Source organism: Gobio gobio, assembly GCF_949357685.1.
Source record: "Gobio gobio genome assembly, chromosome: 6".
Lineage (NCBI taxonomy): Eukaryota > Metazoa > Chordata > Actinopteri > Cypriniformes > Gobionidae > Gobio > Gobio gobio.
In genome coordinates, this window is record NC_137102.1 from 37,795,281 (window position 1) to 37,811,551 (window position 16,271).

Sequence of the window (16,271 nt, forward strand, 5' to 3'; positions counted from 1 at the left end):
AGAAAACTAATGGAACAACATTTTTTAATGGCTAAACTCTGGTAAGATTGTAGTAACTACAAAAGCTTTGGACGTAATTGTACCTGTCTTTTACCCTAGACATGGCAGTCCACCATCCTTGTGGTGTCTCACGATCGTAACTTCTTGAATGCCGTGGTTACGGACATCATACACCTGCACTCTCAGCGGCTGGAGAGTTACCGCGGCGATTATGAGAACTTCATCAAGACCAAAGAAGACCGACTGAAGAACCAGCAGAGAGAATATGAAGCTCAGTTTCAGTACAGAGAACATATACAGGTATCACAGCAGATCAACCAACTCCTCTGCAGATCATTTTCCTTACCTAGACTGTATGTCTAAAGGAGGAGGAAGTCTGACAGAGAGCATACACTTGTGTGAAATCATAAATTTCACCCAGGTCCTTAAAGCTTATTTAGTGCTTATTAGTGTTTTAGTGTGATTATTAATGTTAAAGGTTTTTCTGCTAAATATTTTTGTGCAAACTATGATACACTACCATTCAAATGTTTTATGTAAGTAGTGTTGTCAAAATATCTATATTTTGATATGTATTTATACTGAAGTATCTGAAAAGGTTCCAATACACCTTTCCTGCAGTATCGATACACTGATACCAGCTGTTCGTTCTCAATCTCTTCTCTCCGACGGTGAATTGACACGCACCGCCTCCTCTCACTCACTTGTCTCATTCTCTCCGGTTGAATAGTGTTACAGGGCCTGAAGTTCGGCACAGGGTTGCAGTTATTGCACATAATTTGTGTGTTTCCTGCAGGTTTTTCGCTCACAACAAAAGCCTGCACACCACTGATCTATACAAGTGGAACGCACATATAGCGCGCCTCTCAAACAGCTCACGAGTACCAAATTGAGTACCTTTTTTGTGGTTTATTGCGCTTACAAAAAATAAAACGCATGTTGTGTAAGTGCATTGGATCCATGCATAAGCTCTTAAAGTGACAGCAGCCTAATATTCCTGCTGCTGTCTGTCATGTTCAGCAAAGTACAAAAGACAAGAGAAAATCACTCGCTGCTCTTGACTGAATAACTTTTGTAACTTTAAATGTAAGCATTATTCTGTATTTAATTTTTACAATGAAACCAATCCAGCGTTCTTTTACATTTGATTACTTTCACTTCTGTTGTATTTCTTACATTAATATAGTGTTAGACCCACCTGAAAACGTAGTCATGTTTATTTAATTTGTCTCTTTATTCTGTTTTATTTATTTGTGCATCGTTTGCAATTAGTTTGAACTAAATTTACAAAAAAAAGTAATAAAATAAGAACAAGGTTTCACAATATTACTGTTTTTACTGCATTTTTTATCAAATAAATGAATAATAATAAGTTTATAATAAGTTTATTTTATTTAGCGCCTTTCTCAAACCCAAGGTCGCTTAACATAGCAGAAGGAGGCATAGCAACAAACAGACAAACAAAATAATAGCAATAACAATACAACAAAATAAGCTGTGTATGGAGCTATGTGTTGGGTGTAGAAGAGAAGTGATCATTAAACAAAAAGGTCTTGAGATGTGCTTTGAAGAGGGGAAGAGATGGACAGTCACGAAGAGGTTGGGGGAGGGAGTTCCAGAATTTGGGGGCCAAGGCACTAAAGGACCTGCCACCCAGAGTGGAGAGTCTGGTACGGGGGATGACTAGGCGGTTTTGATCAGAGGATCTGAGTGAGCGGGAGGGAGTATAAGGGGTCAAGAGGTCGCAGATGTATGGGGGAGCAAGGTTGTGGAGTGCTTTGAAAGTGAGTAGTAGTACTTTGTATTTAATCCGAGACCGAACTGGTAGCCAATGAAGTTGATGGAGAATGGGGGTGATGTGTGCTGATCGTTTGGTATGGGTGAGGAGCCTGGCTGCAGAGTTTTGAATGTATTGTAATCTTTGAAGGGATTTAGAGGGGAGACCAAGGAAGAGTGAGTTGCAGTAATCTAGACGGGACATAATGAATGAGTGGACAAAGTCTGTGCATCACTAACAGAGAGGAAGGGGCGGAGGCGGGCAATGTTGCGGAGGTGAAAGAAGGCAGTCTTAGTGAGTGATTTGATATGGTGGTCAAAGGTGAGGGTTGAATCAAGGTGAATGCCAAGGTTTTTGACAACCGGGGTGGAGTGGAAAAGTGAACCATCAATGTTAAGAGAGACAGTTTGAGGTTTGGAGAGCATGCTTTTGGGGCCAATCAGCAGAATTTCTGTTTTATCTGTATTGAGTTTGAGAAAGTTGTTTTGCATCCAGGATTTTAAATCAGAAAGGCAGTCAGTGAGGGAGCGTGGTGGGGGGTCAGAGGGAGAGGTAGTGGTAAGATAGAGTTGAATGTCATCTGCATAGCAGTGGAAATTTAGACCGTGTCTGCGGATGATCTGGCCAAGAGGGAGGATGTATATGAGAAAGAGGAGGGGCCCAAGAACAGAACCCTGGGGGACACCACGAGTGACTGGAGACTTGGTAGACTGATGTGGACCAAGTGTGACAAACTGTTTTCTGTTAGTGAGGTATGACTGAAACCAATTGAGGGCTGTGCCAGAAACACCAATAGCAGACAGACGGGAGATTAGAACACTGTGGTTGATGGTATCAAAAGCAGCACTAAGGTCAAGGAGGATGAGAATGTTAAATGAACCAGAGTCAGCGGACAGGAGGAGGTCGTTAACTATGCGTAGTAGGGCAGTCTCTGTACTGTGACATGAACGGAAGCCTGATTGAAAAGGGTCATACAGGTCGTGGTTGTTAAGAAAGGTGTGTAATTGTGACGCCACCACTCTTTCCAGTACCTTGGCCAAGAAGGGTAGGTTGGAGATAGGGCGGTAGTTTGACAGTGATGTTGGGTCGGAATCAGGTTTTTTGAGAATGGGTGTAACTGCAGCAGTCTTGAGAGCAGCAGGCACAACACCAGAGTTGAGGCAGGTATTTACAATCAGTGTAATGGGTTTAGATAGGAATGTGGCACAGGCCTTAAGTAGAGGGGTCGGGACAGGGTCAAGCTGACATGATGAGGAATTTGACTTAGTAATGATGTCAGTGATAGTGAGGGAGTCAATAGTGATGAAATGGGAGAGCTGAGGGCCCATAGATGGTGGAGAAGAAGAGAGAGTAATAGCAGTGGAGTTGAAGGAGTGGTAAATTTGGCTAATTTTATCTTCAAAGAAGTGTAAGAAGGCCTGGCACTGCTCCGGGGTCTTAGGACAGGCAATGACAAGTGGTTTGAGGAGTTTGTCTACGGTCCTGAATAGAGTTTTTGGCCTGGACATGGAGGAGGTTATGAGAGAAGAGTAATAGTTTGAGCGGGCAGCATTGAGGGCATCCCTATATGTCTGAGTATGTTCGGTGTAGAGCATGGAGTGAATTTTAAGGCCAGTTTTCTTATATAGCCGTTCAAGACGGCGGCCAGCGGCTTTTATTTGCCTGAGCTCTGGGGTGAACCAGGGGCATTTACGGTTTGCTGGTACAAGCCTAGTCCTGACAGGGGCTAAGCTATCAAGCAGGCTGGTCAATGTGCCATTGTACATGGCAACCAGGTTATCTGGGGACGAGAGCTCGTCTAGGTCAAACAGCGGCGAGGCCTGTATAGCGGCAGCAAGTATGCTGTGGTCAATTGACCTGATGTTACGACCTGTGATAGTTGTTTTCTCAGAGGAGGGGGGAGGAATGATCATATGAAAACAGCATTCAATGAGCTTATGATCAGAGACACCAGAAATGGAACCAGAGACAGAGATGTCATTCAGACCAGAAGAGCAGAGCAGATCCAGAGTGTGGCCATGGGTGTGAGTAGGAAAGTCCACATGCTGTGTCAAACTAAAACAGTCCAATACAGAGTTAAACTCTGAGGTGTAAGAACAATTAGTATCCACATGAATGTTAAAATCCCCTAACATAATCATAGCAGAACAAAGAGATGAAATAACAGTGAGCAGTTCATTCAGTTCAGACAAAAAATTTGCAGACAGTTTGGGGGGGCGGTAGATTAGCAGTAGTAATAGTGGTAGGGTAGAAACAACCTTTACAGCAATGTATTCAAAAGATGTCACTTCAAATGGCCTTAGTTCTTTAACAGTTAGATCAGCGCGGTAAACTACAGCCAACCCGCCCCCTCTCCCTACAGATCTGGGTTTGGATATGTAGCAGTAGCCTGGGGGAGTCAGCATATTCAAATTAATACAATCACCAGGTTGTTGCCAGGTCTCTGAGAGACAAAACAAGTTACATTTTTTGTCAAGGATGAGATCATTTATTAGGGCCGTTTTGTTTGTGATTGAGCGCGCATTTAGGTGACCAATATTAAAGTTCTGACGTGACGACGAGGCAGGAGCAGGCAGTCTGGGGGGGCGACGGAGGTTGTCAAAGTGAAGCTTTGCTGAGCAGAAGAAACTTCTTTCAAAAACCATTAAAATATCTTAATGATTCCACACTTCAGTCATATATATTGAAGTAGTGTAATTTCTATTTGAATTATGGCTGCAACAACAAAATAAAAAGTGAATATTTTCTCAATGCATTGTTCGTGTCTGCTATAATTACAAATATTGCGAGTATTAGTTGATCAACGACGGTTTTTCATTGCCTGACGCTGATTTGCCAAAATTACTTTTTACACAATGTTTTCTCAATTCACAAAAATTTGACAGTTTATTATCCATTGAGAAAGCTGCCAGCTGAAACTCCTGTTAATGTTGTGTTTCTGTCAGGTGTTCATTGACCGCTTCAGATATAACGCCAACAGAGCCGCTCAAGTGCAGAGCAAACTCAAGCTGCTGGAGAAACTGTAAGTGTGACGCAAGCAGCTCACGTTTACTCACTAATCAAACACACACTCACTCTCTCTCACCATCTGTCTGTGTGTCACAGGCCTGAACTCAAGCCCCTCGTGAAGGAGGCGGAAGTCATCTTACGGTCAGTGTCGCTCCAGATTCCTGTGTTTGGGTAGCAGATTACCGCCTGTCAGAAGTCAATGCGTGTTTTGTTCTGATCTCCCAACAGTTTTCCGGATAACTTTGAGAAGCTGTCTCCTCCGATCCTGCAGCTGGACGAGGTGGAGTTCGGCTACTCGCCCGACCAGCGGCTCTTCAGCGGTCTCAGCGTCTCGGCTGATCTTGAGTCTCGCATTTGCATCGTACGTGTTTGCAATAGAAGATCTGATGTTGTGTGAATGTTCTGCTCGTATAATTTCAATGAGTAGTAATTATTTTGATTATGCGCATTTACATGAGTGAACTTAAAACAACTCGATCTACAAACAAACTCCAGACTAGTGCTGGGCGGTATGACTAAAAATTAATTTCACTGTATTTTTCAAAATTATACCGGTTTCGCAGTATATTGCCCTATTCGGACGGTAATTGTTTCTCTTGGGGTCATAAGGTATTTTCATCATTGACAGGGGCTAGTTATTTTATTGCCTCCCACCACCCGCGTAAAAATCCCGGTCGAATTACCTACAGTTTTTTGACAAATACCACGGTCATGTTGTAAATTAATTGCCGTCCAAATCCACATCTCTGTGTTTTCAAGAATATATCACTTAAAAATTAGCTGTTTATATAATTTTTGACCACTGCAGAGCACCGCACGGTTGCGCTTTCGCTGTAATTTGGATGCACTTTAAAGATCTGGACTTTTATTAATGAAATGCTGGCAAGTATTTACAAGAGCAATATATTTCATCAGCGCTCGAAAAATAAAAAGGAGAAAAGCATGTAAACATTTGAAATGGGCCGTTATTACGGCAGCAATTATATATGTTAAAATAACCAAGCAGCATTATGTTTAACACGTTTAATCACTGAGGTGGCATGCAAATTCATTTTTACAGACTTCCACGTGAGAAACAATTAATGTCCAAATAGGGCTTTTTTTTCCCCATGCATGACCGGGTGGTAACCACATTTTCTACTGATTGAGAAAGGAAATACTGCAGTAGATTGACTTAGAATGCCCTTATTGTAGAAAAATTCCACACTAGAATTAATACAGGTTTGCAAGGCCCCACAAAATGATGCTGTGGGCAGACGGCAAGAACCAATAAAACACAAGACCTGCAACACACTCATTACAGACACATAAATATTAAAATATGACCACAGAGAGAAAAAAACAGCGTTGAGAGCACCTTGATGCATTTTAAAAATCTAACCCTATATAACAACCAACTGCCAAAACGAGGGAGAAACACGGAATAACATTTAGAAGGTCTAATGATATTTTCAGTACATTTAAGAGCACTACAGTCTCTGAACAAACTACACATGTCAGTTTAACACGGAAATAATAAAGACATAGTTACTTTTTTGCCCATTCTTATTTAATTCTTAATTCTAATTTTCGGTCTACATCATTGTCTTCTGTGTATTAGAATAATCCATCGTGCCATCGCGTTCATGATCAGACGTACGGCTGTATCATTGTCCTTATTTGCACATGTATTTCATTTGAAGACGACGTGATTTAAATATGTGCACGTCAAGTTAAATATGTGAAGTCAAGTCACCTTTTATTTTTATAGGGCTTTTTACAATGCCAATTGATTCAAAGCAGCTTCACACTATTCACATCCACTGCTTCACATCCACTGTGCCGGTTCATGTTTAGAGCACTAGAGTATATGACATATCCATAAAAAAAAACTTAAACGCGATCACTCCGGTCTGTATCTGATCTATGATCCACATGGTGAGCGTTGTTTAAACTCCTCGCGGCGCTCCATGCTGTGCCGTGTTCCAAACATTGTTTAAGCGACATACACCGGTATTGTGGTATAATAAAAATAAATACCGGTGTTCGGTATGAATCGGTTTACCGCCCAGCACTACTCCAGAGCTTACTGGTCTTTTTCTGAGGCGATCACTATTACCGTTCTTTATAATTTAGCCTCTTTTTTTTATTTATTTTTTTACAGTAAAACTTAGATGGTTATAAATATACATTTAGCTGGGGTTTCCCCCCCCCCCAAGAAAACGTATTCATTTAATTTTATTTAAAGTCATTGTCCCTGATTAATGTCACTAATTCAAGAGACTTAACAAGTTGATTGTCAACACGAAACCTATGCTGAAATAGTTTCCTTTAAAAGGTTTGAATAAAAAATATCCATTTGAAATCTAAAGTATGGCTTTAAACCATCATACTGTTGTTTATGTACTTTAAATATATGTAATGGATATGTTATGCAACATTTGTCTGTTGCCGCCATGCTTCATTTTAAAGGATTTTTTCCCCCTTTTGGTCTGGTTAGTTATAGTAACTCCTATCAGTTAACAGAAAGCACATATTCGTTACTGTGAATATGAAACTTAAAAAAAACTAATGTGAAAAATCATCACATTAAAAATAATGTTTAAATTGGATAATATTGAGAGCTTTGAGGAGCTGGAAAAGTGTGGAGCCCTTGAAAAGTGCTCGAATTTCACTCTCAAAATGTTGTATGAACCCTGAGATGAATAATGTAAAAATATTCCACTATTTCCGCCACAATACCATGGTTACAGTTAGTGTCACTACATTAAATCCATGGTGAGTGTTGGTGATTTGTGGATTGTAAAGCCTTCTTTAACTTGTTCGTTCATGGCACAATGTTTCTCCTGGTTTCCACATCAGCCCTGTTTGATCAGATATGGTTTCTAACAGAGAATTCTGCACTGAATTTGAACGCCTCCCACTAGATCTTGCAGCTGTTATTAATTTTGTGGCAAATTTGAACGCTTTCTCACATGATCTCCTGTGTTGTAACGCATAATTGAGATTGGCCCTTGTGTAAACCTGTTCTGAGCTCGCTGTGCTGTGTATTATTGCTCCTAGCTGATAAACGGTCCACGCTGCGCAGATCAAACGAGAAGCGCGCTTTTGTTTCGCTTTCGTTTGATGTTTCTCATAAGCAACAGAAGTGGCAGCACTTATCAGGCAATGTGGTGGTGGCACCAATGCGTCCTATTACGAAATTTAGTCACACTGGCAAGAAAGAAGGATGCAAAATTTGACCATTTGGTTGCAGTGTGGATCCCTGTGTTGTAATTACTATAATAAGTATGTAGTAGGGATGAAACGGTATGGAAATTTAACATCACGATTATAGTGACCCAAATTATCACGGTTATCAATATTATCACGGTTTTGTTCAAGTTTTATATTTGAAAATCAACAAACAAACTAAAGCAGCTCTATGCACTTTTTTAAGCAAGATTCTGTGGGATTTTTTTCCTTACAATGGCCGTCGTCAATATCAACGCATAAATAACAATAATTTATCGTAAATATAATCTCTAATATTATCTCTGTAAATATATTCTCAAGCAATATTCTCATCAGTGTTCAACAATGATGCATTTAAATCTAGCATGTTTTGTGTAAAAGCCCAAACAGTATCCTAGTGAAATAATGCATATCCATATTTCCATATGATTTGACAGTTTATTTTATTAAATATCAAAATGTCTGCATCATACCTGACACCTAGATGATCACTTTACAGCCAGTTTTATGACTTTCATTCTCTTCAAATGCTATTAAAGTTTCAAACGTGTATAACGTTACCAATGTTGTGTAACTTTAGAGACGGTCCCTAAATTCACCAACTTTATGCCAGTCACATCAGACGCGCTGTGGTTCTGCTGTGTTTGTTTGAAACTATTTTCGCTGCTGAAATAGAATAAAAACAGTCAACCACTGTATGATGAGTGAATCTCTTGCGTACATCACACACACATCTCTGCTTTTAGTGTAGATTTCAGCGCGTGAGAGCGGCGCGCGCTCTGAACAAAATTCCGGATAATCTGAACGCCTCTGATTGAGACATTGCATTCATAAACTCAATATAAACACGTGTGAGTGGTTATAATGCGCAACGCGATTATAACAGATGGATTTTGAGAAGACTATAATAAGTTCAACAGCAGAGTGGCTAGTGTGCAGCCGAAATAACGTTAACTTACACCCGCAAATGGCGGTTGTTAATGGCAAACCCTGATTATTATCCCTTAAATGTCACCCTAGTCTTGTCTGAACTTGTTCGTTCGCTTCACGTTATTATTTCCCAGACGTAGTTTTGGTATTCAGGTCAAAGTCCACTTGCCTTGCGTTCGTAGTTTTGAAGTGTTTCCCCTATTACAGCGACTTTATTCTGGCATGTTCTGCAGACAGGGTGACCATCTTCGATTAAGTTTCCCTCAGGACTTTTGTAAAAGCCAAAATATGACAACGCCTCAGATTTGGTCCTTTTAGATATCTGAAAAATCTCCCGGTGCTGTCACTGCCTTCTGCCATTTCTTCTCATTCAGAAAACAGCGCTGCAGCCAGACTGACGCTGACTGGACAAGATTTACCGCGAGTTTTAAAATCGTGATAATCACACGCGGTTTTAATGATAATTACATTTTATACGATATTACTAACCGTCACTACATTTTATCGTGGTTTATCGTGAAACCGGTAATCGTTTCATCCCTAGTACGTAGTATGTACAATAGATGCGGGACTGTAAAAGGTTACACTTTATTTTAAGGTGACGTAGTTACATTGTACTTACTCAGAGAACTGCGTGAAATTTAATTAACTACATGTACTTTAGAGTTACGGTTAAGGTTTGGTTTAGTGTTACCTGTAATTATGCATAATTTACCGTTATTACTATAGTAAGTACGTGTAGTACCATGTAACTACATCACCTTAAAATGTGTTACCCTGTAAAATAAAGCGCTAACAATATTTGTATATGTTTTAGTAACTCTTATCAGTTAACAGAGAGCACATTAATTCGTTCATTGACTTTGTCTCTGTAGGTGGGTGAGAATGGAGCGGGTAAATCCACTGTACTGAAGCTGCTAATGGGAGAGTTGACGCCTATCAACGGTGTCAGATACGCCCACAGGTGAGCTACACTGCGACACTGAAGAGACTATAACACATCTGTCTTTCTGTCTCACATTTTTGTGTCTTTTCGAACAGAAACTTGAAGATTGGTTATTTCAGTCAACATCACGTGGATCAACTGGACCTCAATGTCTGCTCAATAGAACTGCTGCTGAAGAGATTTCCTGGTACTGACTCAAACTGGCACTTACATTCTCATCAAAAATCATCAGGATTACACCCCTGACCCCTACAGAGACCCTTCTGATGGCTCAAGTGTCTTTAATGAAGATATCCACTCTGAGAATGTCGAGCAGTTTTTCTAGGCCTTTGTTACTCGTGTCACATCATCTGTGTGATAGCCGCATTTTCACAGTCAACATGAAATCAATATTAGAACAAAAACGTTTTTTTTTGTCTTTGACTTTATTAAAACTCAAAGAAATATGCCACATTATGGAAGTTAAATACTTGGTGAATGCTGTTTTGATGTGTTTTCTGTATATTACAAAAATAATTTATAATGCTTCTTTTGTTTCATGCTTTAATTTACAATCTAATATCAAGTACATTTAGCTGAACTTTCAAAAGTCTCCTCTGTGTTGCTGTGATCAGGTCAAACAGAGGAAGAGTACCGTCATCAGCTGGGTCGGTATGGCATCACGGGGGAACTGGCCACGCGGCCGGTGGCGAGTCTGTCAGGAGGACAGAAGAGCCGTGTGGCTTTCGCTCAGATGACCATGCCCTGGTAAAACTCTACTCTCGCATGGCTTTGTTTTTGCTCCTGCAATAACCCTGTCTCTAGCCCTCATTTACACCTGACCCTCAGACCCCGTTTACGACTGCTATTAAGATGTGTTTTGGTCGATCGAATCACAAGTAGATGAGGGAGACACATTCCTGTTTACACCTGGTGTTTTAATCTGTCTCTTTTGTCCACTTTCAACCACTTCTGTCCTGATTTCTTCGAGGGGAGGGTCTATGGGCGAGTAAATGTATGGGTTTTTTCAGATCTCTTGATCTAATAAATGAAATAAGCTCACAAAATTTACATATGAACGCGACCGGAGACAACAAAAACATACGGAGAACAGCAGCTTTCGTTTCTGTTCTGACAGCCGAAGGCTGTGAGTTTGTGTTAGAAATCAGGAATGGTGAGAGAACATTGTGCTTGGTATGTTTTTCATCTTCAGAACAAACTTTAAGTTAGGACAAGTTTAGACAAAGTTTAAATTCCGTCTGGCTAGCGCTCTTCTCATAATGTTCAAGCATTAGGTCAGTAGGCGGAGAGTAGGGGGTCTTTAGTGGCTGTTTGAACACATTCGACCACATGAGCGTTTACACTAAGAAGCAATCCGGTCAGATGCGTTTTCAACTACCTCCTGGAAGTGGTCAAAAGTGGACCAGCTCGCAAAATACAGGTGTATACAGGGTCTAAAAAATTGTATCATCTACTTGTGATCCGATCATCTTAATGCCAGTTGAGTTCAGAATTATTAGCCCCTTTGGTAAATATGATCAAAGATGGCTGTAAAAATAAATCTGCATTGTTTATCCTTTTGATCTTTTATTCAGAAAATTCACAAAAATCTAACCTTTGATTGAAGTAAAATAATTGTATGTGGGGGGAAATCACATTATGAAATAAATGTTTTTCTCCAAAACACTTTGGACATAATTAGCACCCTTTTATTTAATACTTTTTCAACCTTTCAACCTCTTTTTACCAAGTTAACCGCTCTGAGTCTTCTTCTATAGTGCTGAGTTTGGAAATCAGAGACCATTCCTTCATACAGAATCTCTCCAGATCCCTCAAATTCCCAGCTCTTCTCTTCAGGTCAGGGGACTGGGATGGTCATGGCAGAAGCTTAATTTTGTGCTCAGTGACACATTTTTGCGTGGAAAATCCAACCATGGCCCATTATAAGATTTCTAGCAGAAGTTTAGATTTTTTTTTTAAGCTGGTATTTGCCTGAATCCATGATGCCATGTATCTGAACAAGATGTCCAGGACCTCTAGCAAACAAAATAGGGCAAAAATTTCAGAAATCCAGTAGTTTATTTAACCCTAGGCATGTGGCACTTTTTATCCCTGTTAGCACCAAAGCCATCTGGTGGGTTTGCTGCCAAAAAGCTCTTTGTTTTAGTTTCTTCTGACCACAGAACCAGGTCCCGTCTGAAGTTCCAGTCGTGTCTGACAACTCAATATGCTGGAGTTTTTGTTTTTGGATGAGCAAGGAGGATTTTTCCCAAACAACATGTGATGTAGGGGTTGTTTGATCATTTGTTTAGTCTTTCTGACCCCAAGACTCAACTAATCTCTGCAATTCTCCATCTGTGATCCTTAGAAGTCATAGCTGGACAATTTCATGTTCCTAGTTACCCTGGTCTGTTTTTTTTTTATTTTTTAAATGAAAGATCAAAAGGATAAAAAAATGCAGATTTAATCTTACAGCCATCTTTGATTTTATATTTACCAAGGGGGCTAATAATTCTGGCCTCAACTGTATTCTGACCCTCATTTTCAGATTTTAACAAGTCTGACTTTCTTTTATAGCCCCAACTTCTACATTCTGGATGAACCCACAAATCATCTGGACATGGAGACGATTGAGTCCTTGGCAAAAGCCCTCAACATTTTCAAAGTATGTGCCGAATCTGCTAATGTTGTCCTCCATGTTGAACAAGCAGATCTAGGGTCCGTTCTTTGTACCTCGCTAACTCAGTTAGCCGGATTTGATTGTTGACGATTTGGCATGATCTTGGATTGTTTGGTTCTTCAACGCTCATCCTAGACTTGCTGTCATAGCAACAGGTCTGTAAGCTTAAACCTGCTCGCAAGCAGGTTTATTTCATGTAAACAGGATTAGATTGCAACTTTTTAAGCGGCGTTGATACTTAAAATTTGTCCCAACCACTGCTACTTTATTACAAGAGTTCCTTACTGAACTAGGGGCAATAATAATATAAAAATGTATTTGAAAATAATATTATAATGTTTTGTATAATACTATAGACACAGCCACTTGATTTAGAGATTTATTTTTGATAGAATAATTACTTTATAATGTTATTGCAGTCTTACACACATGCTGTATAGTTACTCTGAGCCGTGCATTAATTTCAGTGATGACAGATATTATGGGATTGGCTTGATGTAGCGCAGGAGATGCAGATAACTTGATCTTGACCCTTAAGAAACTTTAATACTGTCACGTAACAAATGTGCTTCAAATTTAATGAAAAATTAAATGAATTGCTAAGTACAACATTGAAATAAAAATGCAAAGGATGTACAAATACTATAAAATCGTGAATATAAATAATTGTGAATCATGTTAAAAAAAATTAAAAAAACATTTATCTATTATAACTTTTATGTTGGTTTGGTCGTTTGGCTGTGTGGGGTTTTTTTTGTTTAATTTGTCAAGTTTTTTTTGCCAGGTGGCTTTTTTAATTATATGACGTTATTACGTTGCTGTCTTGACGCCAGCCAATCGCTGCATTGCTGATTGTGGTTTTGAGTATCGATACATCTGCTCTCTTCAGGAAACACAGGAATGTGCAGTAATCTTAGATAACTTAATCCAATCCGCAAATTAGTTTGAAGAACCAAATTAGCCAGAGATCAGTTATCACGAGTAAAAGATCTGGGATCTGTAAAATCATCTCAGATGTATTAAGCGAGGTACGAAGAACGGACCCCCGATGTGTTCTGAGGTGTTTACAGCATTTGTCAAAAGCTGCTTTATTATGTAATTGTAATCACTTGATGTAAAACAAAACAGCAGGAAGTAGCAGGAGCTAATTAAGTGTTGTCTGCAGAAACTTGACGTGTGTTTTTCTGTCAGGGCGGTGTGGTTCTGGTTTCCCACGACGAGCGTCTAATCCGGATAGTCTGTAAGGAGCTCTGGGTTTGTGAGGCCGGGCGAGTGCACCGTGTGGACGGAGGCTTTGATGAGTACAAGGATATCTTACAGGAACAGTTTCGTCTGGAAGGATACTTGTGATGGTCTCCTCGAGACATCTGTTTACCTGCTCTGCATTACAAACACCAAAACTGCCATTTGATGAGAGCGTCCATAGTCTCGTGGCCAGCAGGTTGGATGTTCTTACTTTCCAGTTGGATGTTCTCTCTCAAACCCATTCAAACTCCCTAACTCATGCGGCTCAGACACGTTCCCCGGGTTCATGGCTGGACGCTTCCTGAACTTTTATGTAGAACGACATATTAAAGAATAAAGAAAGGCGAAGTGGACATATGCACTAACAGATGTTATACACCATACCGCTTTTAAAAATCACTCAAAATACAGTAATAAAAAAATAACTCTCCAACATTTTTAATTTTGTGTCTGGTCACTATTACTTATGGTTTCATTTGAGTGTATTTCTTCATTTGATAACCTGATCCATCAAATGTAGTTCACTTGCTTAAAATAATGCATTTTGTATCTTCTCACTGACTAGGCAAATGTTCTATTTATTTATATAAACCAATCATACTTCCTGAGATAGTTTCTAACTTTTAAAGTGCCCCTATTATATTATTTTAAATGCTCCTAATTTTGTTTAATAACTCTCCTACAATAGGTTTACATGCATCCAAGGTCAAAAAACACTTTGATATTCTCATAATATACATTGCAGCATCATCTCTTTTCTCACAGTGTCTGCAATGGATTCATTCTCTCTAAACCCAGCCTTTTTTTGAGAGCCTACTCTGCTCTGATTGGTCAAATGGACCAATCTGTTGTGATTGGTCGATAGCTTACAGTGTGTCAGAATTGAAATGGCCATTACCATATCTGAATTTCAGCTCTTCTTCATCAGCACTTGATACACAGTGATATGAACAGTAACGATGGTGTCGGTTTTACCATATCAATTCCAGAACAAGTCCTGATCCTTTGAAAGCGCATCAAAGTGGATTGTTTTTTCTACATGTCGGCAACACAAATCAAACACTTCCAGTCTCGGCTACAACTACAGTGTTTGAGGGCGGGGCAGCCAATGAAGACCATAGGCTGGCATTATACAAATTAGTCACAAACCAATGTAGGTTCGAACAGGAAATGATAATGGAATTACTGACGAGACTCGTTTCAGGCAGTTCAGAATCGCTTTTATTTTGGTATACACTAACTCCATTTATCTGCATTTTGATCTTTGAAACTTTGCAGACCTTTGTACATTCACAAACACCTTTATTACACACTACATGAAAGGTCATTCAAAAAAGCATAATAGGAGCACTAAATATAGTCGACACACTTAACACATTAAATAAAGTTGAAGATGGCCCGTTTTACTCACTGACGTGTATGCTGTAGTTGTGTGTAATTTACCTCAAATTGATTTTAATCTGACATTTTGCACATCTGAACATGCATTAAAAGGATAGTTCACCCAAAAATTTAAATTCTGTCATCATTATACGTAATTTTGAATAATAAGGTTGATTATCCTTTATCTGTCAACAAAAATTGTACCAAAAGAAGCCGAAACATACAATTTTTGCATGTCAACTTATATTAAAAACCACTCTGGAACAGAGTGTACGAGTAGATTGACAGATTTGGTCTCCAAGCTCTTAAAGCACTCTGTAATCACTCAGCTCCAGCAATCATGGAGGGAAAGAAAGAGCAGACAATCTGGCTTTCAAAAAAAACAAAAACCCAGATTGTCTGATTCTACTATGTTCCTTCTTAGAAAGAAATGGTATCTGTGAGGATTTCCAGTCAGGATTTAGACCGTATCATAGTACTGAGACTGCTATCATTAGAGTTACAAATGATTTGCTCTTATCATCCGATCGTGGCTGTATCTCTATTAGTGTTACTCGATTTTAGTGCTGCATTTGATACAATCCACCACAACATTCTTTTGAATAGACTCAAAAATGATGTTGGCATTAGTAGAATTGCATTAGCATGGTTTAAATCATACTTATCTGATTGTTGTCAGTTTGTAGCAGTAAATGAAGAGGTGTCATATCGATCACAAGTTTGGTATGGAGTACCGCAAGGCTCAGTGCTAGGACCGTTGCTTTTCACTCTGTACATGCTACCACTGGGAGATATCATTAGGAAGCATGGCGATAGTTTTCATTGTTATGCTGACGATACTCAGCTCAACTTCTTCACGCCCTGATATATCGTACCAATTAACAAAACTACCGGAATGCATTAATATAAAAAATAGGATGAATAGTAATATCCTGCTAAAAAAATATGGTTGGGCCAATAAACCTCTGCATGTAATAACCTAGAATACTATATAACACTTGATGGCTCAAGTCTTCCTTGTCATTTGAATTTTTCAATCTTAAAAAATATTTCTAAATTATGACGTCAATGTAAAATGCAGAAAAGTTTATATAAGGAAATAGAGCAAA

The 16,271-nt window shown here is 39.3% G+C and overlaps 1 protein-coding gene across 2 annotated transcripts in view; it reads left to right on the forward strand.

Moving 5' to 3' along the window:
- The window catches only part of abcf3 (ATP-binding cassette, sub-family F (GCN20), member 3), a 36,051-nt gene extending 20,766 nt beyond the window's left edge, over positions 1 to 15,285 (forward strand). Inside the window, exons 13-21 of one of the 2 annotated variants that reach the window (XM_079819533.1) lie at positions 100 to 300; positions 4,723 to 4,799; positions 4,883 to 4,927; positions 5,015 to 5,147; positions 9,805 to 9,893; positions 9,971 to 10,062; positions 10,490 to 10,622; positions 12,432 to 12,519; positions 13,726 to 15,285. In XM_079819533.1, coding sequence (XP_079675659.1) covers positions 100 to 300; positions 4,723 to 4,799; positions 4,883 to 4,927; positions 5,015 to 5,147; positions 9,805 to 9,893; positions 9,971 to 10,062; positions 10,490 to 10,622; positions 12,432 to 12,519; positions 13,726 to 13,884 — 1,017 coding nt within the window. In that variant the 3' untranslated portion in view covers positions 13,885 to 15,285. The remainder of the gene's footprint in view (positions 1 to 99; positions 301 to 4,722; positions 4,800 to 4,882; positions 4,928 to 5,014; positions 5,148 to 9,804; positions 9,894 to 9,970; positions 10,063 to 10,489; positions 10,623 to 12,431; positions 12,520 to 13,725) is intronic. The other variant, XM_079819534.1, reaches the window with a different exon arrangement.
- The last annotated feature ends 986 nt before the right edge of the window (positions 15,286 to 16,271 follow it).